The 22,920-nt window shown below is 46.5% G+C and overlaps 8 protein-coding genes across 8 annotated transcripts; 2 read left to right on the plus strand and 6 right to left on the minus strand.

The window, feature by feature from the left end:
* Nucleotides 1–80: 80 nt before the first annotated feature.
* Nucleotides 81–2,853, minus strand: K444DRAFT_190456 (uncharacterized protein). The gene has a single exon (XM_024870916.1). The coding sequence runs from the start codon at nucleotides 2,387–2,389 to the stop codon at nucleotides 314–316; it is 2,076 nt and encodes a 691-aa protein (XP_024729642.1). The 5' UTR covers nucleotides 2,390–2,853; the 3' UTR covers nucleotides 81–313.
* Nucleotides 2,756–4,625, minus strand: K444DRAFT_704025 (GroES-like protein; the record flags this gene model as incomplete). Its single annotated transcript, XM_024888077.1, has 5 exons — nucleotides 2,756–3,750; nucleotides 3,816–4,019; nucleotides 4,112–4,269; nucleotides 4,333–4,420; nucleotides 4,527–4,625. 5 exons carry the CDS (start codon nucleotides 4,623–4,625, stop codon nucleotides 3,256–3,258), a joined length of 1,044 nt encoding a protein of 347 aa, XP_024729643.1. The 3' UTR covers nucleotides 2,756–3,255.
* A 353-nt stretch (nucleotides 4,626–4,978) lies between these two features.
* Nucleotides 4,979–5,929, minus strand: K444DRAFT_619450 (uncharacterized protein). The gene has a single exon (XM_024881517.1). It carries the CDS (start codon nucleotides 5,554–5,556, stop codon nucleotides 5,011–5,013), a length of 546 nt encoding a protein of 181 aa, XP_024729644.1. The 5' UTR covers nucleotides 5,557–5,929; the 3' UTR covers nucleotides 4,979–5,010.
* Nucleotides 5,930–8,004: 2,075 nt separating this feature from the next.
* Nucleotides 8,005–8,771, plus strand: K444DRAFT_190503 (uncharacterized protein). Its single transcript, XM_024870917.1, has one exon. The coding sequence runs from the start codon at nucleotides 8,144–8,146 to the stop codon at nucleotides 8,591–8,593; it is 450 nt and encodes a 149-aa protein (XP_024729645.1). The 5' UTR covers nucleotides 8,005–8,143; the 3' UTR covers nucleotides 8,594–8,771.
* Nucleotides 8,772–10,450: 1,679 nt separating this feature from the next.
* Nucleotides 10,451–14,358, minus strand: K444DRAFT_542596 (uncharacterized protein; the record flags this gene model as incomplete). Its single annotated transcript, XM_024875887.1, has 4 exons — nucleotides 10,451–10,812; nucleotides 11,390–11,393; nucleotides 13,540–13,700; nucleotides 13,755–14,358. 4 exons carry the CDS (start codon nucleotides 14,356–14,358, stop codon nucleotides 10,451–10,453), a joined length of 1,131 nt encoding a protein of 376 aa, XP_024729646.1.
* Nucleotides 14,359–16,023: 1,665 nt separating this feature from the next.
* On the plus strand, nucleotides 16,024–19,011 carry K444DRAFT_599998 (Hsp70 family protein-like protein; the record flags this gene model as incomplete). The annotated part of the gene is made up of 9 exons (XM_024878601.1): nucleotides 16,024–16,360; nucleotides 17,152–17,474; nucleotides 17,530–17,644; nucleotides 17,715–17,967; nucleotides 18,015–18,117; nucleotides 18,175–18,281; nucleotides 18,334–18,490; nucleotides 18,592–18,727; nucleotides 18,791–19,011. 9 exons carry the CDS (start codon nucleotides 16,024–16,026, stop codon nucleotides 19,009–19,011), a joined length of 1,752 nt encoding a protein of 583 aa, XP_024729647.1.
* A 333-nt stretch (nucleotides 19,012–19,344) lies between these two features.
* Nucleotides 19,345–19,894, minus strand: K444DRAFT_704040 (uncharacterized protein; the record flags this gene model as incomplete). The annotated part of the gene is made up of 2 exons (XM_024888078.1): nucleotides 19,621–19,894; nucleotides 19,345–19,598 (listed from the first exon to the last, which is right to left on the minus strand). Coding segments are annotated over exons 1-2 (269 nt in total), but the record flags the coding sequence as incomplete, so codon positions are not given.
* A 21-nt stretch (nucleotides 19,895–19,915) lies between these two features.
* K444DRAFT_668414 (HET-domain-containing protein) lies at nucleotides 19,916–22,686 on the minus strand. The gene is made up of 2 exons (XM_024887405.1): nucleotides 22,021–22,686; nucleotides 19,916–21,970 (listed from the first exon to the last, which is right to left on the minus strand). The coding sequence occupies exons 1-2, from the start codon at nucleotides 22,358–22,360 to the stop codon at nucleotides 20,220–20,222; spliced, it is 2,091 nt and encodes a 696-aa protein (XP_024729649.1). The 5' UTR covers nucleotides 22,361–22,686; the 3' UTR covers nucleotides 19,916–20,219.
* Between the last annotated feature and the right edge of the window lie 234 nt (nucleotides 22,687–22,920).

Raw genomic sequence — 22,920 nt, forward strand, 5'->3', positions numbered from 1 at the left:
TTCCCGACAACACTCAAACTTTTCTCCGCCTTCTTTGTCTGTCCGAATCTGGGGATCGTGAGTCGAGGGGTTTCGTGAGAATCGGGCCGTTTTGAGGCCAGCGCTGTTGTCGCGGGAGTTTTGACGATGCTGAAGCCTCGTGTCTCACAGGTTTCACGCAAAGGTTTTCAGATGTTATGTTTGGAGAGATATTTTCATTGTCTATTATTATTCTTGACGGTTATAAATCTCTTAGCCTTTGCAAAGAAATAACTTACCTTCATTCCTTCATTTTCCTCAAGGGTACCGAGCAGAAGAGGCTGGAATCACTGGATCACACACCGCATGGACTTCTCAGATGTCTTCTTACCCAGTCGCCCAATCTATGGGTCTTCTTGGGCTTGAACGCATCTGCATCCTCTTCCTCGGCCTTGAAATCCATCAAGTCAAGCAATCTGCTCTCCTCCTCAGCCCAGGCGTCATCGACTTCAGCAGCCAGCTCATCGAACTTTGCTGCCCAGAACGCAGCCTGCTCAGCACGCTCGTTCTCATCCTCTGATTTCCTGCGGAAGAGACGACAAGCTAAGCAGTGACACCATTCATTGGGATCGTGGACACTTTTCAAGTCCTCACGACTGGGACAGTAGTGCGTGTGACAATGTTGACAGCCACATTCCATAGTCGGCTCATGAGGCGCCAGATTGAAGACATCGAGACTTCCTTTCGCCTCATCGGTATTCTGGAGTTCATTTCCCTCGCTCTGAGCGTCGGCAACCAGTGCGTCGACGTCAATGCCAGCGAAGATTGCGAGTGAATCGTCCAAAGCTTGGCGTTCCGCAATTGCGTTGATCGCAGTCATGACTTCAGCGTGCCAAGGATTGGCAATGGATGAGTAAAGCATCGCCTCCCGGCTTCTGACCCGTGGGATAGGAGAGGGAAGTCGGGAAGGAGCAGAGTAGTCAGATGATCGACTCAAGGATCTTTCACCCGAGAGAACGGTCCACCTTCCGCCTGGGAGAGCGAACTGATCACCATATGGATTGACAATCTCATCGTGCTCCTCCACTTCTTCCTCTTCGACCTGCTCCTCGTTTAGCGACCAAGGGTCAGCGCCGATGGATTGATATCGCTGAACACTTGACTTCGGCGCAGCGACCTCAGTAGCCTCCTCAGTCTTCTCAACCTCAGTAGTTCTAGGTGAGATCTTCGGGCTCGGCGTCAATCCATGGATTGACTCATCACCAATCGCCCTCTTAATGCTCTCTTGGCTCGTCTTTCTCACCTTGTTTGGGGCAGATGGAACGATACTCAAAACATCATCCATGTCCTGCTCACTCACTTCTCTCCCTCCCTCAAACGTAAAAGGGTTGCGGAAGGCAGTGCCATCATCGTTCATATCGAACAACTTCCCTTGGCTCTCAAAAACCTCTTTCTCGTCCGCCCTTGCCTCACTTCCAGCCTTCAAACCCGGAACTTCGGGGGAAGGAGGAAAGACCAAACGGCCAGCTTGAATGTCTTCATACATATTATGCACGGCCAGCCAATCCACATCGTCCTCCTCAACCTCATCCTCATCCTTTTCGGAGTCGGAGGTGGAGTAGAGATCAAACTTGGAGTTCGGGTCAAAGAACGCTGCTTTCGTGGGCACACATTGCGCTACTGGCGCCACGATTGTTTCTTCTTCTCGTAGAGATGAATTGTTCTCTGCTGGGCGTAAAGCCTCTGCACGTTTCAAACTCCTCTCGGGCAGCGGTGGCGGTGACGGTCTTTCCTCTTTCGCGTTCCTTTCTCCACGCTTCGGCACAGGCATAGCTTCGAGCACGACCCCTTCCTCATGGCCGGAGCGCACGGAAATCGACACTAGCGTGCGTTTCAGCGATCTTTCTGGAAGTGGTGGCGGTGACGTGAATTTCGGTTTCTTGATTGCCTCAATCTGTTTCGACGTAAGAGGCAACACCATCCCATACCTCTTTTCAGCCCTCTTCGGCACCAGCTTCGGTACTCTCGGAACTGCTGACGGCGGTGTCGCACCTCCTCTCGTCGATCTCTCAGATACCGGATGCGGAGTCGTAACTCTCCCCTGAATTAGTGAAGCAGGCGCCGTCACGGATCTCTTTACTGCTCGGCGAGCAGATCTTGCTGGGATTACAGGCGCCGTCTTCCGGCGTCGAATGATGAGACGTCGAACGGGAGCGTGGCGCATGGGGAAGAGTCGCGCGGTCCCGAGTTCGACGTCGTACTCGTCGTCTGTGCAGAGGTTGTGGCCTTCCTCCTCGCCTGAGCTTGAGTCTGAGGAAAAGGCTGAGATGGGGAGGGGTTGGAGGGTGTTCGCGAGGTTCTGTTCGTGCTGGAGCTGGGTTTGGGTTGGGGAAGCGGTGGGTGGCGCTGCCGGAGTGCGTGGGGATGACATGTTGATCCCTTTGTGTTGGTGTGGCTAGGGGTGTGTGGGGACTAGATCCGTGTGTGAGTATCGGGTGGGGTGATACTTCGAGATAGGTTTATGTGTCAGGGTAAGTTTATTGCAACTAGATGGCGCTGGTTAGGAGGTAAGATGAAACAGGCAATGTACAATTCTATATGCCGACAAGTAGTCCCTGTTCTGGGACAATGCATTGTATGGAGGAAGAACAAAGCAAGTGCTCTATTCTCTTGGTGTGGGATAAAGGGATTATTCTTGCGCCAGCTCGATAAATTTTTCGAATGCAGAATTTGGTTCTTTGTCATCAGGGAGCCGGATTGAAAGAAAGAACGTTTATTCTCTTGATAGTTGGTCTATTCTTAGCATTGAGTGCTAGTTGCTATTACCTCGTACTCGCGAGTTAAGACAATTCCATGCTCATCCTTCCCCGAACATATATCTGAACTTTTCTGCTAATCTTTCAGTTACTCCCCTGAATGTCTCAATGTCGGTATTAGAGACGGCTCTCACGGAATAAAACCAGTTTCTAAATATAACAGGAATTTTAACTGCGTGGTTTTATTGCTCATAGCACGTCGCGGGTAAAAGAAATATTTGAATTTCCTCCCCTAGCTTGAGAAAGATGCGGAACCTAGGCACGTGACTTCGTGGTTTCCTTTTCCGCCCTTAGGATATGCAGCGAAGTTGCCGAAGAACTCTAGAGGTCTGGTTAGAGAAGAATCATAGTCTAACACAAGTTAATATCAAGACGAAAGCTATTAATAAAGCTCCCTTTCCGAACCCAGGACTTGGATTTCAGATCGATTCAGGTACCAACAGAGATAAAAATCTTTCATCATGTCCAAACCCTCCCATCCTCACTCCAAACCCGGCCTTACAACCAACCTCCTCCCCCTCGCCTCTCCCTTCTCAAGTCTCCTCAAACCCTCCGCAAGCATCCCCAACCCACCAATCCCCTCCACCTCACCCAACGCCAATCCCCCCTCTCTCAACCCCCACTCCAAAAACCCGGCATCGCCCCAAACCCACTTCACGAACTCCTCATTCTCAGGTTTGAGGTAATCATCCATGTACTGCACAAACACGCCCTCTACCCCCGGCGGCAGCACAACCCCAGGCCGCACGCCCATCGTACTGATGAACCTGCCTCCTCCCTGCGCAGCCAACACCTGCCCGATAACGACCTGATCTCCCGCCGCGTCGGCAGCCGCGAAAACCGTCTTGAACGGCCCGAGCGCAATCACCTCTTCTGCAATCGACGGGGAGCGATAATCCAGGACCTCCTTGGCGCCGACTTGCTTCAGGGCCTCGAAGGAAGCGGGCGAAGCGGTAGAGAGAACGGTGTAGCCTGCCTACACCAGGGTCAGACATGGCTCAAACTCTGTTTTGATGTGAAAATGGAAGGGAGGGGGGGTACCAGAGCAGCGATCTGAACAGCGAAGAAACCGAGTGAGGAGCCGCCGCCCCAAATCAGCACTTTCTCTGCGGATCGCGAAATCGGATCGCGGGGCGAGGGGGGCAGGGGAGGGCGCGCGAGATTGAGGTGCAGGACTAGTGCCGACATGGCGGCGTAGACGATTGATGCTGCGGATGCCTCTTCAAACCCTACGTCTGGCCCAATCTATTGAAAACATCAGTACATTGCCCAATTTCGATTGCAATTGCAATTTCTGTTTAGGGGAGGGCAAGGGCAAGGGGAAGCGAGGGACGCACGTGAGCAGTAAGCATCTCCGTAGAAAGCGTATATTTCTGATGTCCGCCAAAGCGGTGATCATTCCGCAGCGCGAGAGCAGACATACTGAGTACTCGCTCGCCGACTTTGAATCGCGTTGTGTTGGGTCCTAAGGAGTGGATTGTGCCTGCTGTGTAATCTGTTGCTGTGAGCATATGCTCCAATCCACTTCATCGGGCACAAGTGAAAGCGAGCGACTTACTGCCGAGAATCGCGGGGTAGGTCATTGGGATGGGGATGATCCCTTTCGCCAGTTTCCAGTCGCCTGGGTGCAGAGGGATTGCATGGTTCTGTTTGCGGTGTGAATTGGATGGCTAGGAGAGGACTTTGGAGGTCGGGTAGGGGTGGGGAGGGAATAGAGATTTGTGAAGTGAAGTGAAGTGACGTGTATAGTACCTCGATAACCAATTCTCCTGGACCAGGTATTGGCATTTCTGCATGGCCGATTTCGATTGCTGCGCCCTTGGAGGGGATCCATGCTGCTTGGTTACTCATTTTCGTTATGCTCGGAGATTGGTCCGTGCAAAGCGCCAAATTTAAAGGATGGGGTTGGGCTTCAGCGAGCAGAAAGGGTTGGGAGCAAGGACAAAAGACTATTGAAGTGTGCTCATGCCCGTATGGACTGCTGCTACGAATATAAGTAATTCGGAGCGGAAGAAGTACCAATTGTAAGATGATTTGAAAGCAACGAGGGGAAGCATGTTGCAGCCTGCGTTGGATTAATAATGCCTTCGTGTAAGCCCCTGAATCACCTCGCTTAAGCCGATTGGCTGAGCAAGAGATGTTTCCAAGGCCACAATAAATAATGAAATATTATCAAGTATCAACCAATTACACATTCTCACAAAGATGAATAAAAACCCAATGATACATAGTATATTCATCCAACGCCGATACCCCCGCTCTCAACCCACTCAACCGGCGCAAGCCAATGGCCACACGTTTCACATCTCCTCTCTTGCTTCTCCTGAGCCACAGTGGGGAAATGCGCTGGGTTCATTTTCACACATTCCCACACGTATAAGCCTCTGCTTGGCCTCCTCATCGGCTCATACGTCAAGTGCCATGCTTCATACACACCCCTTTTTACCTCCCCACCTCGTGCATTTCCGAGACCGCTGGTGCCGCTGGGTTCGTCGGTTGCTCCCCAGTCTACGGCTGAGAGGTATGTTGTAGGCGTAGATGTGGTGGAATCTTTTTCTTCTCCTTCCTTAACCGCGGAAGTTGGAGTGGGAGCCCAGTCCACGGATTGGAAGTGGGGGAAGGTAGAGCTGGAGGGGGACGCACCAGCACGCGTATCGAGATATGGGTCGAAGTCTTGCTGTTGTTCCTTCTCTCGCGCTCTTTGCGCTTTGGCGGCTGCGCGTTCGAGGGCCGTGGGCGGCAGATTCGTGGGTCCGGAGTAGGAGGATCCACGAGAGGACATTTTATTTCTTATTGGGGACTTACAAACTACACTAAATGATGAACTTGTTCATGTTGGGCGGGTTCGCGTTGTGTTTTTTTAAAAGGGAGAGTGACGAAGGGGGTCAGAGAGAGTTCTATATGAGTTTTCCGAGGTTATAAAGGGCGGGATAAAGAGACGAGTGGGGAAGTAAATATAGAAGCGCCCTTTGATGATGGATTGTGGGGGGCTGTTTTCAGAGTGGGTTTCTTTGGACCTTGAGAAATTTTAAACTTGAAAGGGGCAGTTTCTTCAGCAACTTGAATTGAATGTTGGAATAACTTTTGCCTAAGCGTAAGGCGTGACTGGTGAGTGTATTGAGAAGGAAGAAAAAAAAGATGGCTGTAATATTTGCATTAGCTCTGAATTTCTTTCGGGGAACTCTTTGCAAATAATATGTTTTAATTTGTGTGAGTGGCTTAACCATTTCAGGTTTGAGTAAGTCCGCTGGCTTCCCCTCTTTGCTCTCACCCACTGCTTCTTGTACCGATACTGCGCTGGATGCCAGTTCGCGCAATTCTCACACCGTACAAGTTGTGGTGGAAGTAGTGTGTTATTCGTGGGATATACAGAGGATTGAGTTTGAAATTTTGAGGAGGCAGCTCAGGGATTCTGTGAGATTTGGAGTTAGGGATTGAAACCGTCTCGAGCGCTGATGAGTGCGTCTGTCTACTTAGACCTCTGAAGGAACTGTGAACGAGTCTGTCAAAACCTCTCGATTTCGATCTTTGTATGGCGTTTCACAAGTACTGCCTAGGATCAATTTTGGAATAGAACAATTTAATCACAGACCGTTTTGAGTAAGTCATCTCAAATTGCAGAATCAAACTTCAAGCTAAAGGATACAATGAAGAGCTGTTCCCATATCTCAGACTTGGCGTCGGCGCGCTTCAGACTATTCTCCAATACATCCGACAATAGGTTTGAGTTTCACGTTGTGTGTAGTGGTTTCACACGGAGATGACTCGAATTGCCCTCCGAACAAAGATCAGAGATGATGGCGATGACATGAAACACTTGAGACAATGCACCAACCGAGTCTTACTAAAATAACTGAAGAGCACCTCGATTCAATACGAGACAATATCTCAAGATCTCAGAGGATCAAAGAGCTCGAGGATATAACTTCGCGATCGCCCACCTGACTGGTTCCTCAATCGAGCAGAGCTCTCACCTCAGTTACAACCACCTAGATTCCTCCCAGTTCAACGAACATCAAACGGTAACCAGATCATCCCAACACAAGATTTTCGCTATATCCAGAAAAGTTCAGATGCCTCGCAGCAACGACAGCTGGCTGCGGAGCAACTGCAACATGTATAAATGTCGACACTGCGGGACTGAGCATAGCTCTCAGAACCAGTGCCCGGCTCGTCACCTATGGCCGCCACTTGTTAAATGCGATTTCAGTCCTGGATGGCATAGAGGCCCTTGCTGGTATAAAGAGACTTAACGTGGCTGCAAAGCTGGTGGGGAATGATTGGATACTTGTGTGGAAGGGAGGCTGGCGAAGAAAGGGGAGAATTGGAAAATGATAATTCATATTAGGAGGTCTATAGAAGACTAGGAAAGACAGAAATATAGAATAAGAACAGTGTGTTTTACATTTTTCGATGAACAATTCCGTGATGAGTTTCCCAGAAACTCGAGAAAAGGGGGCGGGGTAATACTAGAGGGGACTGATGACTCAGCAAAAGTAACTCTACCCAACCTAATTTCCTATTTCCCAGTATTCCTCTTCATTTGTTCACCCGATACTGTGCGGTTCACGGATACACTCTTCCAGCAAATTTCTGACCGAGTGCAACCCCTCGGGCTTCTGCCTATTTACAGAGTATTAATGCACTCAGTGTCGGCTTCACGGACTTGCTTCGACGTCGTTCCTCCTTTCCTGACACTTTATCCAATCCTCAGCAACCCTTCATTTACGAGTGAGAACTCATAGGATTGCCTTGGCCACTTGATACCGAGATTTAATCAGAAGCCATGACCTCAAAGTCGACGCCAGATTCGCTGTCCCTCGAGGTCTGGCATGCTGTCACGTGTGCACTCCTTGATGTCAACTGATGGAGGTCGATGGTACTGACTTTTACTTCCTTCTATCAAATATTCGACAATAACGATACAGTAATAATGACTCAAGTGCTACGCAACTAAATCCAACTCGATGTCCTCCCAGAAGTTGTGGATATGCTCGAAGTATCATGCGCTGGAATGAGATGTCCAGCGGATGCAAGACACATATCCAGCGAAAGTCGAAGCTGCACTGTACTGTCTTGGACGCAATCATCTAGACTCAACAAAGAACCCTTTGTCACAACACCAGCCAATCGAAACTCGATGGCCATGGCCATACCAAATCGAGAATTCCTGTACAAAGAATGTCTCAGCATACGAGCCTTTCCTCCAAATCTCTAGCAATCCGGCTCGGTCTCCAAGTTTCTGTCAGCAATCGCGGTCATAACTTTCACATATAAGGCTCTGCGGCGCTGGCCTTCCAAGACGATGCACGAAATAATCATAAGAGAATATACCCCAACTATCCCCGGTCCTTTTCACAACCGACATCATGCAAGAAACAGCGGAGGAGTACGAGCAAGGCCTTTCGTTTGAACTGCTCCAAGTTTCTCAACCCGGGAACGCGAGGAACACGAATCAAAACCAGAATCATATACTCAGGGCAAGCGGCGTTGACGGGAGCCACAATTGCAACTACCTATACTGTGGAGCAGATCATTGGAATCAAGACTGCCTTCCCGGCGTGCTGAAGATATTGGCGGGCGGATTGACCATCAACCACAAACGCTTCAGAAGACAGAGATCAAGTCCCAAGTCAGGGAATAAGAGAAAAATGGCGACTGAGCCTTCGGATCACGCTACTGTGAATACTCTCACACGATCATGTTGGAGAAGAGGAGGGCAGAGAAGTTTCGAGGCAGTAACCTCTGGATGTCTCGTTCCTCCGAAGTGCTATGAAAGAAGAACGCATCCTTCCAACAAAGCACGGTTACTGACTTAGATTCACCGTATCATCGAGTTTCTTTCTCTGGGTCTCTAATTGTGTCTATTGTCCTTCACCGATTTCTCCTAGTTCGCACAATGTCCTACTCCTGTCTTTAACCATTTCATCAAAGGAAACCCTGGGAGAGCAAAGACCTCTTTGATCGACACTCAGGACAATAGTCCATCATTTCTCAATGTCTTTCAAGTATATAACAAGAGCGTTGTCCCCTCTTCCTGTTTTGTTTTCCAAAGTACGATTTAATTCACGTTATCATATCAAGACAATCCCGTTCTTCCAACCTTCAACCACCCAACCCACCTATATCAAAACAACCTCCAAGTTTTAATTACATTCATTTTTAAGCTTCAAAAATGGCTCGTGGTAAAGGAGGCGGTCGCGGCGGCGGCGGCGGCGGCGGCCAACAAAAGTACTGCAAAAACTGTCAGAAGAACGGCCATACCACCCAAGAATGCTATAACAACAAGAACAAGAACAACCGCAATAATAATAATAGTAATGGTGGCAACGGGAAAGGAAACAAAAATGGTCAGCAAAATAACGGAGGTGGCAAGTACTGCTCCAACTGCGACATGAGAAATCACAATACCGAAGACTGCAGCAAGAAAGGCAACAACAATAATAGCGCACAAAATCAAAATCAAGGTCATATTCAAGCTTATGGCGCCTACCAAACCCCGCAAGTCCCAGACTTCAACGGTCAACCCATCGTTTTCAACGACCCGTGCCAAATATGCAGTCAACGCGGGCACATCGCGCGAGACTGCCCGAACCACACCAGCTTCATCCCTCCACAAGCAGGGGCCTACTTCCCGCAAACCTACCGCGAGCCCTCAGCCATTCCCGCACCATACCAACCGCCGCAACAGCAATGGCAACAACCCATCCAAAATCAAAGCTACCGAAGCAACCCCAGCGTTGCTATGGAACTGATCGGCGAACAAGTCTCCAAACGTCCCATTCTCCTTCCTCCCATTCAGTTTGTGCAAGATTCAGCTAGACAGGGGTGGCAATTTGGATATATCCCACCTGAGATCGCATGCGAGAGGCCGCGGATACAGGATAGAGATGGGGACTTCATGATGGCGGACTCGTGGGAGTGTGGCGAGTGCTTGATTCCTGCGAGACAGGATGATGGGATGCAGAGATGGACCAGTGCGCCGTATCAGCAGTCGCAGCAGCAGGTTGCTTGGGGGAGTTGTTACTAGGGGAAAGGTAAGTAAGGAGAAGTTTGTGGGCTGGTCCCGTGGATGTGTAGATTTGATGACTGTAAATGAATTTATGGAGTTTGGAAACTGGTTTATCCTTTTTGTTCGTGTCTCTTGAATGTGATTGTGAAGTGGAAAAGTTAAAAGATGAATGCTTGAATGTCTTCGGGGGTTGGAAACCTCGATCTTCGTCAAGTTAGGGCTGCTTCACTTCAGATTATTATACTTGCCACTTCCTGCATGCTTTCCAAAGTGGACTAAAAGCTTCTTCATTATTGTATGTCTTTCAACACATCATGCGGACTTGTTAGAATCACAAGGAGGTTCAGGAATTTGAGGTGTAAAGGCTTGATCCTGAAGTCCACGACTGAGACTCGGCAAGTACGCCCGAAGCTATGTGCTAACAAGTTCCGCTTTTTGAATGCTAATTCCCTCGTGGGGAAGTAAGAAGGAATAGAACGGGAGTGTTCCACGCTGTTCTGTACATGAAAAAGGAAAACAAAAACGTATGAAGGCACCAAATGCAGGTGCAAATTCCTGAATGCGTTCTGCTCATTCATCCACCACCAACGCAAATGCAAAGGTGTAGACTCACGCTCAAGGCGAGCACGGAAGCAAAAGTCTCCACTAACCCGAGAGTAGTTCGTTAACCTGACTTGCTATCAAGCCATACTTCCGCACTGGCCCAAATTCTCTTGCTACCATAGTCCTTGCCTTCATCGGTGCCGTAAGCGAGGAGGAGAGGGTGAACAATTAACGTGATTGGCCTGCCCTTTAAATGGTCCTCATGCTCATCATATCTAACTAATGTATGCGGCTTCAGATATTCACTGTCGGCGTCAAAGGCAAGGTTTTTCAGGCGTTGCATCTCTTGCAAGGTACAGCATTCCAGTGTGGTTTTTTGAGTCCATAGGCAACAAGACAGATTTGCGGCGTCCTGATAGATATCCCTGAGCTTTGTCTTCATCTCTTCGTGGTTGCTGCTGGGATCAAGAAGATATCGAGCTGCTCCGTCCATGAAATTTATTGGAAAGTGATCGATTTATTGATGGAAAATCGATATATTGGAGTTTGACAATCTGTAGAATGACTAGATACAGGAGAGTGAAGAGTAAAAAAAAGGAGAGGAGGGAATCTAAAGTACAGTTCTTATATACCCACTAGTGGGTGGCGATTTCCTCCGGTATATTATAAATCAGATGACTCATATATATTAGTGAGCGTTCCCTGAGCTTCCATAGTGAGCGTTCCATAAGCTTCCATAGTAAACCATTATAAATGAGAGTGGCGAAGCTAAATTAGTAGTTGAACCTGGTACTGGAAGGATTAGTAAGCTAGCCAAGCTAGCTTACCAATTCAACACGCCTCCTCCTTTCAGTCCAGGTTTGACGTCAGTGAGGCTAATAAGCCGTAGCTTCGATCGTAGCAGTTTAAAAGCACTTCTAGGGAGTAGTTTACCCCTAAAACTATCCATTTTGGGCGCCTCCTGATTCGTAGAACCCTGTTCAGGAGCACCTGTAGGTGCTATAGGTTCTTGGTTGGTTTCCCTGAATAGGGGTTCAGGGGGCTCGCTTAGGTCAGAAACACCCCTAATTACGTCACGTAACGCGTTTTCAGTAGCACCCCCTTTGGCACCGGAGTGGTTTTCTCCATCGTTTTCTAATGGATCGTCAAGCTATTAATTTCCAGTATCAATAATAATGGTATCTCCGTAATCTGTATCGGGATTATCCGAATCATTAGTGGAACCATTATTAGATTCTGCAGTAGTTCCTACTAGTTTTCTGTATAGCTGGGACGCTGGGTTTAGGAGTGAAACTCCCTTGACGTGTTCTTTAATGGAGAGTATATAGGGGCTTCCGCTAAGGGAGACTAGCGCATCCGATTTTGACGATTTTAGGGTATGCCCTAAACCAAATTAGTCAAGCTAATATAACCCTGTGGAGGAGTTATATGTACCAGTTGCAATAGCTATTCCGTCATTAATAATATAGACGTTCCCTTTAGAAAAATTAATATCTCCTCCAGTTTGTGTAATTTTGGGAATCGATAATAAGGAGATGTTCCGGAATTAGGGGCTATAAAGCATATTATTAAGCTATATTTTTAGCTCCGGTTTAGTGGCTAAAATAATGGTTCCTTTCCCCCTAATGAGAATTATGGATTCATTACCAAGAGTAATTAGAAATGGTTCCACATCTTTATAGGTAATAAAGGAGCTTTTACTCCCTGTAAAATGGTCCGTAGCACCCGAATCGATATACCAGATATTCGTGGAATCGTCGTCAAGTAATTGGCTACTAAGAAGGGCGCTGGATGTCGATTTTTCAGTAGTTGATTTTCTGGCAGTCCAGGCCTTTTTATAGATAGCTAATAGAGCTAATGGCGCCTCCTGATTAGTGGAATTAGAGTCTTTTCTATTGGAATTAAAGAAATCCTGGGCTAATTTGTAGGTAATATAGTCCTTAATATCGTGCCCTTTGAACTTGTGGAATATATAGTAAGCGTTTGGATTATTAGCTTGCTTTGGTTTCGACTGATTATCTCCACTCCCTTGGGCAGCTAGTGCCTTAGGAGTGGTATCTGGGTTAAAGTTGAAATTGGAGGTTTTAGCCCTAAGCTTGTCCTCTTTAGTGGAAGCGTCCGCTTTGAGCAATTCTATCTTCAATTTATTAACGTTAGCTCTAATGGAATTCAGGAGGGGCTTATATAAGTCGTATTCCTTTGGCAGTCCGCGAATCAGGTATCCGGACACTGAAACGTCCGAAATCGACCCGTTTACCCCCTTGATTTCAGCTACTTTGCGACTAATGCGGTTAATGAAGTCGTCCATTCCCTTGGTACTATCAAATGTAATAGTTTCTATTTATTAAAGATATAAAGCTTCCTTCTGGGCCTTTAGCTATTTAGCTTTGACCTGAATCTGGGTCCAAATTTGGTATGCAAGCTTGATTTCCTTGAATTATTACCAGGTATTATGGGTAATAAGCAAGCTTAGTACCGCTCTGGTAATTGCTACTTGACGAGCAATCGATTTATCGTCCTTTGGAGCTGCTTTTATGAGAGCAGGAGCTTGATCGGGGTCGATATATTCCCATAGATCTTCGACGATAAAGATATTCATAGCGTTATCCATCCAGGAGTAGATATTACTATCTGAGAGAGGTTCGATTTTTGTACCTTTATAGGTGACATATGTCGATTTTTTGCTATCCGGCATATTGGATTTTGCGGAGAATTTCTGACCGAAAAAGGCCGTGTTTTTTGGTGAATTCTGCTGACGCAAAGCCGAAATAATAGGTGTGATTCAATAGAATTAACGATTTTGATGAAATCGGAAATGGACAGGTGAATACTAAGGGTCTCGTGACACTTGACTTAGTAAAGCACTAGCCGGGCTCAGAACCTATTGGAAAGTGATCGATTTATTAATGGAAAATCGATATATTAGAGTTTGATAATCTGTAGAATGACTAGATACAGGAGAGTGAAGAGTAAAAAAAAGGAGAGGAGGGAATCTAAAGTACAGTTCTTATATACCCACTAGTGGGTGGCGATTTCCTCCGGTATATTATAAATCAGATGACTCATATATATTAGTGAGCGTTCCCTGAGCTTCCATAGTGAGCGTTCCATAAGCTTCCATAGTAAACCATTATAAATGAGAGTGGCGAAGCTAAATTAGTAGTTGAACCTGGTACTGGAAGGATTAGTAAGCTAGCCAAGCTAGCTTACCAATTCAACAAAATTCGAAGCCTGGGTCTGGGAGACATCGGCGATGATTTGCATTGATGAGATGTGTAGCCGACTTTCGCCTTCTGTAGAGTTTGTTCCTGGGGCAGGCAGTAGCAATCGTAGAGTTTGACTCCTCCAATTGTGTGCATCTTCTGCGTTGGCTGAAAGTATTAGCATTGTTAGACTGTGCCTGTGCAAGAAGAGAAGAGTCTTACAATTTTGCGCCTGTTCATAGATCCAACGTAACAGTTCAAAACCTCCAGCTTGGCAAGAATCATTGCCGCGTGCGTCCACAAGGAAGAAAAACGGGCTTCGGAAAATGGTTGTGTACAGATGATGCGCAAGGAGTGCGTTTAATAAGAGTGCTGGAGATTTTGGTGTTGATAGTCCTCTTGGAAGCTGTCTGTTTTCAAGCACAGCGACGTGTGACAAACTCTCCAGCAAGCCGCTGAGCTCGGGACGGTCGACTTTCTCAAGAATTTCTGTACTTTTTACTGCGGCTGCTCTTGCCCAGCTTCGGATTTCTCTTTTGATTCCATCAAGTTTGCAAACCACTGTGATATCTTCCATAGGAAGCCATCGTCCTTTGCTCATCTGCTTAAACGAAGCCTCTTGCTGGTTGCGAACTAGTTCTTCGTAGTCACCGTGGGCCAATTCGAGATCGTCTTCCAATCTGTGGATTCTGACTTGACATTCGATGTCTTTCTTCTTTTGATCGCGAAGCAGGTCACGGTTTGTACGATCGAGTTCAGCATACCCCTCCTTCAATTTCTTTTGATCTTGAACCAAATCGTGGTTTGTACGTTCAAGATCGCCCATCCGGTTCGCGATGAGCTGGGCTTTCTGTTTATGCTGCTCATACTTGGCCATCAAACTCTTGATCTTCTTGTCTTTGATCTGTAATTCTTTAGCGGGAGAAGTGTTATGGTGAACCCCTCGATACGACATTAGCAGGGAAATCATCTCAGAAGTAGGTGGTTAGGGGCAGTACCAAGGATACTATTGAATGTCTTCTTGATACCAAGATAACCTTGCCCTTGGCTGTTGACTGATTTTGGATTTTGAACAGCAGACCTAGACGACCCACTGGGGGGCTGCGAAGGAGTGAGTTCGTCGCAGTCTAATCCGGAAACCTCGGGTGGCGAATGTCTAGAAGTTCTCGTCTCATGGGCTGGACCAAGGTCTTGCTCGGTTCAGGCGTCTCGGGTTCGATGTCGCCAGACATGATCTATTTAGTTGTGGCTGAACTCATCCCTGGCTGGAGAGAACTTCGCCTTCTGGAAATTCGACATTCTTGGTCTGGGTCGGGCATGTTTTTTCGTGTACTTTCGTCCATGTTTTCGGCTTATGGCTTCCAAACGCGTGGCCTCAATCAAGACTTCTCGGCATTGGAACTCGTCAAATCCCCAGTGTAATCTACGAATCGAGTAACTGTGTTTCGGATCTGGGTTTTCGCGTCGGTCGGCGCGCTTGGTAGAATCTCATGTAATATTCGACTGGAAGGAGTTGAAACCAAGAGGTTGGTGAGCTTTGATATTACTGATGCAAGCAGACAAGAAGGGAAGAAAGAAAGAAAGAAAGAAAGAAAGAAAGGGAAAGAGGGGACGGCATCCAAACCAATAAACCAGATCGTACCTCGGGTGGCTATGCTGAGGAAGGTGAGCTTCAGAGAGTGCAAATCCTTTACATAGAAATGACCCGGCGGGATCTATTCACTCGCAGGATGTGTTCTCCGTTTGTTCGAAGTGACAGACGAAGTGAAGCTGTCGAATTCAGTGAGGTTGAGAAGTATCCTCCAACCCTCTCCGGCAGTTGACAAGATAGTCAAGGATTGTGTTGGTTGTCCAGATTCTGATGTAGTGGCGACGAAGAGCATCCTGCGCGTATCTTGTCCTCGCAGCCTCGCAGCCTCGTCTGATCTGTGTGCGGGTTGGTGGGTGTCCGGACTTGGCAGGGGCTTCCAGGGTTCAGGCCTTCTGATTTGTTCAACCTCTCGCTAAATCAAGGGCTAGCTTCCCAGTGAAGAGGAGCTCAAAAGGCTCAAACAAGATGATCTCGAGGATCGATCTTTTCTACTTCGCGCCTCCACCATCCAAGAATAAAGTATCGTTGGCAAGGGCTTCCGAATCTTTCAGAATCCTTCAGCGTGCTTATGTGTTTAATACTATTTGTTTCGATCTTGCCTTGCCTCGACTTTTCCTGCGCATAAGGTTCCTTCCCCGATTCACTTCTCTGTCACCCAGGAACAACGCGGATTCAACTTCAAATTTCTTCCACATCCGCCGTTTAAATCTTCCATCCTCCACATCAAGTCAACAACCAGGCAACTCCTAAGCTCGCATAATACGATCAACATGGCCTCCAATGGCTGGAATGTTGCTGGAGGACGCAAAGCCCGAAAAGCAGCGAAAATGGAAGCTGCCCTAAATCGTCTCCTCGCGCCGGCTGAACAGACCCGACATAAGATCATTGTTGGTGTTGACTATGGAACCACCTTCTCAGGTATGTCGTCCGGCTTCGATTGCCTTCAGTATCTTGGTGTTGACATACATTACACTAGGGGTCAGCTATGTTACGACCGACAAGAGTGACATTGGCGACATCAACATCATCACAAAATGGCCTGGAGACACCCTCATATCTTGGAAGACCCCAACCAGAATCGCTTACAAGAAAGAAAACTTAAGTCTCCAAAGTAACAAGTGGGGATTCGAGGTCAACTCCAAGCTAATCTCGTATTCGTGGACCAAACTTTTGCTCGACAAGAAAGCAGTCGTTACACAATATGATGACCCTACCCTGTTTTCGGACATGTCGGCATGTACAATCGGCTCCAAGGAATGTTCGTCACGTGACATTACCCCCCTCCCAACTTTCAAACTACATAATTTTAAAGTTTATAAAGTAAAAGACTTACTTTTTTCTATAAGTAGGCTTATAAAACTTTAATATTACTTATATGAGATAAATTTAATTTCTAACTTAATTAGTTTAATATATAATTTAGTTTATATTACAGAAATAAAGCTAAAAAAAGTTCCTTTAATAAAGATTTAAATAGTTTAGTTTTTATTAATAGAAAAGGTTAGTAACCCTTATATAATATATTTTATATAAATTTATTTATAATATTAAAGTTTTATTTAAAGTTATCTTTTTTAAAGCTAATAAGTAATAAATAAAAATATTGAAATTATAAAAATTTCGCTTATTTTCGCTTATTTTCTTTAAAATACTCTTTATAAAAATCTTAATAACTTTATATTTGGTTAATAAAATTTAGTAGATTTTTAATAATATTAAACTTAAGATAATATAATATAATATATCTATATGTTATATAATAATAATTACGAAATATAAATCTATATAATTTTTAATTTAATTTTTAATTTTTAACTTTTATTATTAAATAAATATAAAATATTAATAAGACTTTTTTAATAGTTTATTATAATAGTTTATATAAGTTAATAACTTATTAATAAGCTTTAAATCAAAGTTTATTTTGTAAAATTATATTAAGTATTTATAAAGTTATATTGATTTAAAGTCTAGGAGGGGTTGAAGTCACGTGACGAACATTCCTTGGAGCCGATTGTACACCTCAAGGCATGATGCGATTACCCTATTTCCGTGACGCACCGGGACTGTGCGAGGATTTTCTTCGCGAGGTCTTCGAATACGTTTCTGCAAAATTGCGCAGAGAGATGACTGACTTCACCTTCAACAATACCCCTATGGAGTGCTGGGTAACTCTACCAGCCATATGGTCAGACGAAGCGAAAGATGCAACACTGCAAGCTGCAAAGAGAGCTGGGTTTGGCAACCGGCCTGGGGATGAGGTCTTCACAATTTCAGAGCCTGAAGCCGCAGCCATCGCAACATTGAAGAGGTACGCGGCATCTGGACCTGATGTCCTAAATCCCGTCAAGGTATGCCCCCCGGTCTTTTGCAGTGGATGTCGAATGGTTTAATTAACGATTCTAGCCTAACGAGAACATATTGATCCTTGACTGTGGCGGAGGGACGGTTGACATTACAACTTACAAGATCACCCAAGTTGAGCCACGATTAGATTTTGAGGAACTCTGCGTTGGCATTGGTAAGTCGCCTTTGAGCCAACCCGGATAGCCTCGCACTGCGATCGAGCTCTGATACGGTAATTTTTCTAGGTGGCAAGTACGGCTCAACTTATATTGACCGAAGGCTGCATGTTCTGCTCTCCCAGCGGTTTGGAGATGCTTTCAAAAATGTCTCGTGGGCGCAAAAAGGCCCTGGCAGCAAATTTATGGCATGCTTTGAGGGAATTAAACGAGATTTCGGACTCAAGGACAACCACGAAGAACGAGAGCTGGGTCCTATCAATCTCAGCATCCCGGACTCCGAGTTCTATGACGAGGAAGAGCGGCTCATCAAACTCTCATAGTAAGTGCAATGCCGCTGTTATCATGAGCTCACCTAATAGCTTTTAGTGATGACATGCAAGACTTGTTCGACCCAGTCATTCAGGATGTTCTTCAATTAGTTGGGCAGCAAGTGAAAGACGCAAAAGAGAATAACGGGGCTAAAATTGACGTAAATCCCTCCAACCAAGTCGCATAGAACCGTAAGATGCGCTGACCTTGCATCCAGCGTATTATCCTCGTTGGGGGTTTTGGCGAATCACCATACCTTTTCAAGGAGCTTGAGAAATGGTGTCGACGAAATGGAGGGATTACTTTGATGTGTCCAGACCACCCGTGAGTCAGACGGGAGCAAGTACCCAATCTTCACTTAGCTAATGTTTTGGAGTCAATCTGCTGTGGTAAGAGGTGCTGCCCTCCGCGGTCTGGAAGGAATTGCCCCTCGCATGAAGCGCGCCCGCAGACACTATGGGTTTGGTTTGTGTATTCCATTTCGGGAGGGTATTGATCCTGAGGAGCGAGCTTCGATCGATGACTTCGATGACGTGAAATATTGCTGTGGAAGAGTGGAATGGGTTATCGCAAAGGCAAGTCACGATTGCTCAAATGGGGTGTCCAGCTTTCTAATAATATAATGTGCGGTTAGGGCGAAAAGATATTCAGTGACACTTTTAGAACACAAGACGTTCGCAGTGTTATTACACCTGGCCAGGCCGCCACTTCAAACATCATCATGTATTCCTGTGGGTTGAATGACCCTCCGGAGTACTATTCGAATCCCAGTACGTCACAATTTACACCTAAGTACTGCCGCCGCAATCCCAAGCTAAGACTAACTGTAATAGGAGTTGAAGAAGTCGGCGGCATCACATCCAAATTCGAGAAAGACTTTGACTTTGGTCCTAGCTTGAGGACGACATACAATGCGAGGTTGGGAAGAAATGTGGAACAATTTTCACATCAACTTCAAGTCAGGTTTGGTGACAAGGGGGCGAATCTTCAATTCAGGAATCTGCTTAACGGAAAAGTCGTGGATGAAGCGGTCATCGAGTTTGGTCGGCGTTGATTGCGCTGCGAAGTCGAACACAATGTACAATTCTCCACACAAATTTTCCTTTTGCGAGCCGACAGCACTTGCGTCGTCTTAGTTCTTGTATTCGATTCTCTGGTGGGACGGCTTTTACGACCCGATTTTCAGATCCTCGGATTCCTGACAGCACTCGAGTTCTCGTTCTGGCCTTAATTGATTGGAACGGATTTGGGTTACTGGCTTACAGGTATCATCGATTCTTGATGCTGGACTTTTATGGTAGTTGAACTCTAATCCCTCAATCTTCGTGCCGCATTCGGTTGGTAAGCTTGCCGCTCTTGCTCGGGAGCTAATCACCCTCGGCTCACTCTCGGCTCAGCCAGCTCACCTGACCAGTCTGAGCAACCTGAGCAGTCCATGAGCGCGCCGCCGGTAAGGCAGACGAGACCGCCGAGCGTGTACCTCTGCATATAGTAGCCGTAGGTAGAGAGAATAGCGCCACTTTCGATGACGGCGAAAATTATGAGCATGATAAAGGGGAGAAGACGCACGCTGGCTTCGAGGGCGGTGTCGTTCGGGTAAACTAAAAGAAGATCGGGATTAAATAGGGACGACGGTTGCGGCTCCGCCTATAGCGGTCATAACGAAGAGGATAAGCATAGCCCTCGACTTGAAAAACTCAACTGGGAAAACACGTCAACCAGTGGTGGTGAAAATGGCGTAAACTTGTTGAAGTCCTAAGAGGATGAAGAGGACACCAGAATAGCAGAAGAGATTAATTAATGGTTTGTCCGGAACCCCACTCGTCGGTTATACCATTGAAAGACACGGCCACGACGCCAGAGATGAAGGCTCCCATAGCGAGAATACTTCCGACGTAGTCTACCCCATGCGCGCGGTCCATTAAAGAGATTCTGGGGGGAGTCTTTTGTTAGGGAGCAGGAAGAGATAGACAGGGCCGTAGGCGGCGCTAATATAGTATAATATTACATCCTTCACCTGCCAACACCGCCCTATCGCATTCCCAATATCTCATCTCAAAGCATATCTCATACCTCTAAAACCCTTTCATGTCTTGTGTTTCGTCCTTCTATCCTATAAATAGTTGCGAAGTCAAGGGTAAATTGCTAGTATTGAAGGACCTCGTTAACCATAGATCAGCCATAAGAGCGCAGCCCTCGCACAAGCTCGAAGGAATGCATCATGCATGCTTATAAAATGTGCTACTACTATAACTATTGACTTTACACAATTTTGATTGTGACATCCTCCGCGTCAGTAAAATACGATTTTCGCATGAATCCAACAACGCCCACACGTCTGTACTCCTTGGCTGTATCACCACTTGGCTGAAGTAGCAATCCAGTGACCCACGGAATCATATGGTCAGCAATAAGAACTGGAAGGACCATGAGATCATCTCGCGATCTGTCTAGATCGCTGTCAAAGTGAACCTCCATTCCATAATTTGCCCCTTTATCTGAAACTGGTGTTTCTGTAAAGTGCCTTTTCGGTTTGATCTTGCCAGTAACAATGATATATCCCCCATTTGATAGGCAGCCCCGAGGATCAGGACCTAAAGCTTGTATATTCACGTCCACTATGTTAAGTAGCAGATCGTCTCCCTCGGGTATACTAGGAGGGTTGATATTGAGCACAAGAAGTCCATAAGATACGGGCTTTATTGAGGAAGCCCAGGACCAGGACGGCGCGGCATAAGTAGGCTTTGGAGTAGGATGAATGATGTCCAGAAGATTTTGAGCGGACAAGAGAAATTCGGGGCCAAACGTAGCACTGCGATTATCAGGAACAGTCTTCCAGACAAGACCTCGAAGAAAGTCTTTCTCCCATAAACCAGCGAGATAACGATCACCGGTTAAAGCCTCTACTTCCTGTGCTAACCCAGAGATAGCTGGAAACCTATCATTAGGAAATGTCAGGTCCCTCTGAGAATAGTCCTCAACAACACGGAACCAGGAGTCGTATATTGCGTCGTCTCGCTTGGACGCAAATATTCTGTGAAGGCCGGACGCCAAAGAGAGTCCAACAGGAGCTGGTTCTCTGTTGATAGGATAAGTATCCAAGAGTCGATAACGTGAGATTTTAGTCAGCTCGCCAAGAAATCCTTGGTCCAGCGAGCCATGATCGGAGAAACCCTGGGGATTTGTATCTGTAGCTCGTAGTGATCTACACTCCCAGAGAACAGTTTTTGGAGTATAGTGAAAGACTCTTGGTGAAAGCTCACGTTCCTGTAAAGTCCAGCCTCTTTCATTCAGCGGAATGCTATTCAAAGAATCAATCCACTCCACTCTTTTTTGTAGCTCCTCTCGAGCCTTATCTTCCCAATCTGGTGACTGAAACATCACTTCATCGAGCCAGAGCTTCATTAGGAGCATCCTAGTTTTCTGCGGGATGTCATAGTTCATCTCCGTTTGACCTGACATGCCTCGAAGGATTTGAAGCACGTCAGGCTCATGAAAGGTAGAATGTGTTTCGTTCTTATATGAGATGGAGAGTGTGCACCAGGATTCCGCGTAGACCCTACTCATTTTCGCTGATTCTTGCTCCCAATCTGATGTAGAATCTTGGATAATGCATAGAGAGTCAATCCAAACGTAGTTCACTCCGAGTATTCGTGCAAAATCGAACGCATCTCGAAAAGATAGAGGTAAGCTAGCTTCACAGATCCTTTTGAGGTGCGATTCGAAAGTTCCGGACAATGTTTTTGCTGAGCTTGGCATGTTGCAGCCCCATGAATGACTTAGCGCAATGTATCTAGAATCGACGATCACAGAGCCATTTGGGACAAGTAAACGTGGCGAACGAGGAGACGTGAAAGAACCAATATCTATGACTCTTGTGGGTATGTAATTGCCTAGATGATGGCTTTGCAATGCACAATGTGGATGATTTTCGAAGCAGTTCTTGATCCACGAGGATCCGCGAGCGAAACTGAGATCTCGTTGTTCTCCCATAGACATAGAAACCCAATACTCTATTGCTATTAGAATGGTACGGCATTTACAAAGGGTGTGTATGGCTTACTTGACAATGCCAATTGGTCAGGAAAGTTAGGGCCGAAGTCAAACCCAGCATGTCCAATAATTTCCCATCCCACACTCAACAGACAGACCACCACCGCCTCGCATTTCGGGGAATCTTCGGGGAGATACTGGATTATACGGATACAAGTTATGCAGCCTCTTCCAGCGCCTTCTCTTATGGTTGATAGTCTGCGATATACTTGTTCTGCGCCATGCCGAGGGAACGGTGCACGTCCTTGCGTCCCGAATCGAGAGAACGGTGCAAAAAGAGGTTGCTTAGGAGAGAAACTCCATGGTAATGGAATTCCTTTGCAAGAAGTGCAGAGCAAGTTTATGTCCATTGCGTGGCAATAGGCCAATCTCTTGGGATGCGAGTTCGTTGATGCTCTGTGATTTCGTTAGGAGGATATGTAGATATGGAGAAAAGTTTCATTGTACAGGCAGACATTCAATTTTCAAGGAAAGGGGGGCAAGTTGGGAGACACAGCCACCACTTGGTGGTATTGGCCAGGAGACCTCAAGGCAACCATCGCTGTCAGTCAAAGTCTTCGCTCATCTGCGGCCCGATCTATGGCCAAAATACGAGGCGGTGTAGCGATTCCCGCCTACTGTCGGGCCGCCAATATTGGAGCTGGGTCTATCTCAGCTGGGATGCGGGAGGAGCCGTACACTATAGCACCTTCGTAGTCTGCTAGCTCTGATTCTCTTATGCTACAACTCAATGATGAGGCGTAAAATAAGGAGGCGTCGATTTTGAGGTCTGCGCACGGGCCACTTTTTCTTTGGCATTACATTTGACGCCTCGGGCAACAAAGATGTGTTGGGATTTCAGGCAGACAGACCTAGAGCCTGCTCAACAGTTTACCAGCCAAACGCCCACACCGCTCGACCGCTCAAACCC

The sequence above is a fragment of the Hyaloscypha bicolor genome (genome assembly GCF_002865645.1).
Source record: "Hyaloscypha bicolor E unplaced genomic scaffold K444scaffold_165, whole genome shotgun sequence".
Lineage (NCBI taxonomy): Eukaryota > Fungi > Ascomycota > Leotiomycetes > Helotiales > Hyaloscyphaceae > Hyaloscypha > Hyaloscypha bicolor.

Bases quoted from the DNA above. Each gene is read 5' to 3' on its own strand.
- K444DRAFT_190456 (XM_024870916.1), bottom strand. From the start codon at position 2,389: ATGTCATCCCCACGCACTCCGGCAGCGCCACCCACCGCTTCCCCAACC.
- K444DRAFT_619450 (XM_024881517.1), bottom strand. From the start codon at position 5,556: ATGTCCTCTCGTGGATCCTCCTACTCCGGACCCACGAATCTGCCGCCC.
- K444DRAFT_190503 (XM_024870917.1), top strand. From the start codon at position 8,144: ATGCAAGAAACAGCGGAGGAGTACGAGCAAGGCCTTTCGTTTGAACTG.
- K444DRAFT_668414 (XM_024887405.1), bottom strand. From the start codon at position 22,360: ATGGACATAAACTTGCTCTGCACTTCTTGCAAAGGAATTCCATTACCA. The intron at 21,971-22,020 runs GTAAGCCATACA...TAATAGCAATAG, and splicing joins TGACCAATTGGCATTGTCAA to AGTATTGGGTTTCTATGTCT.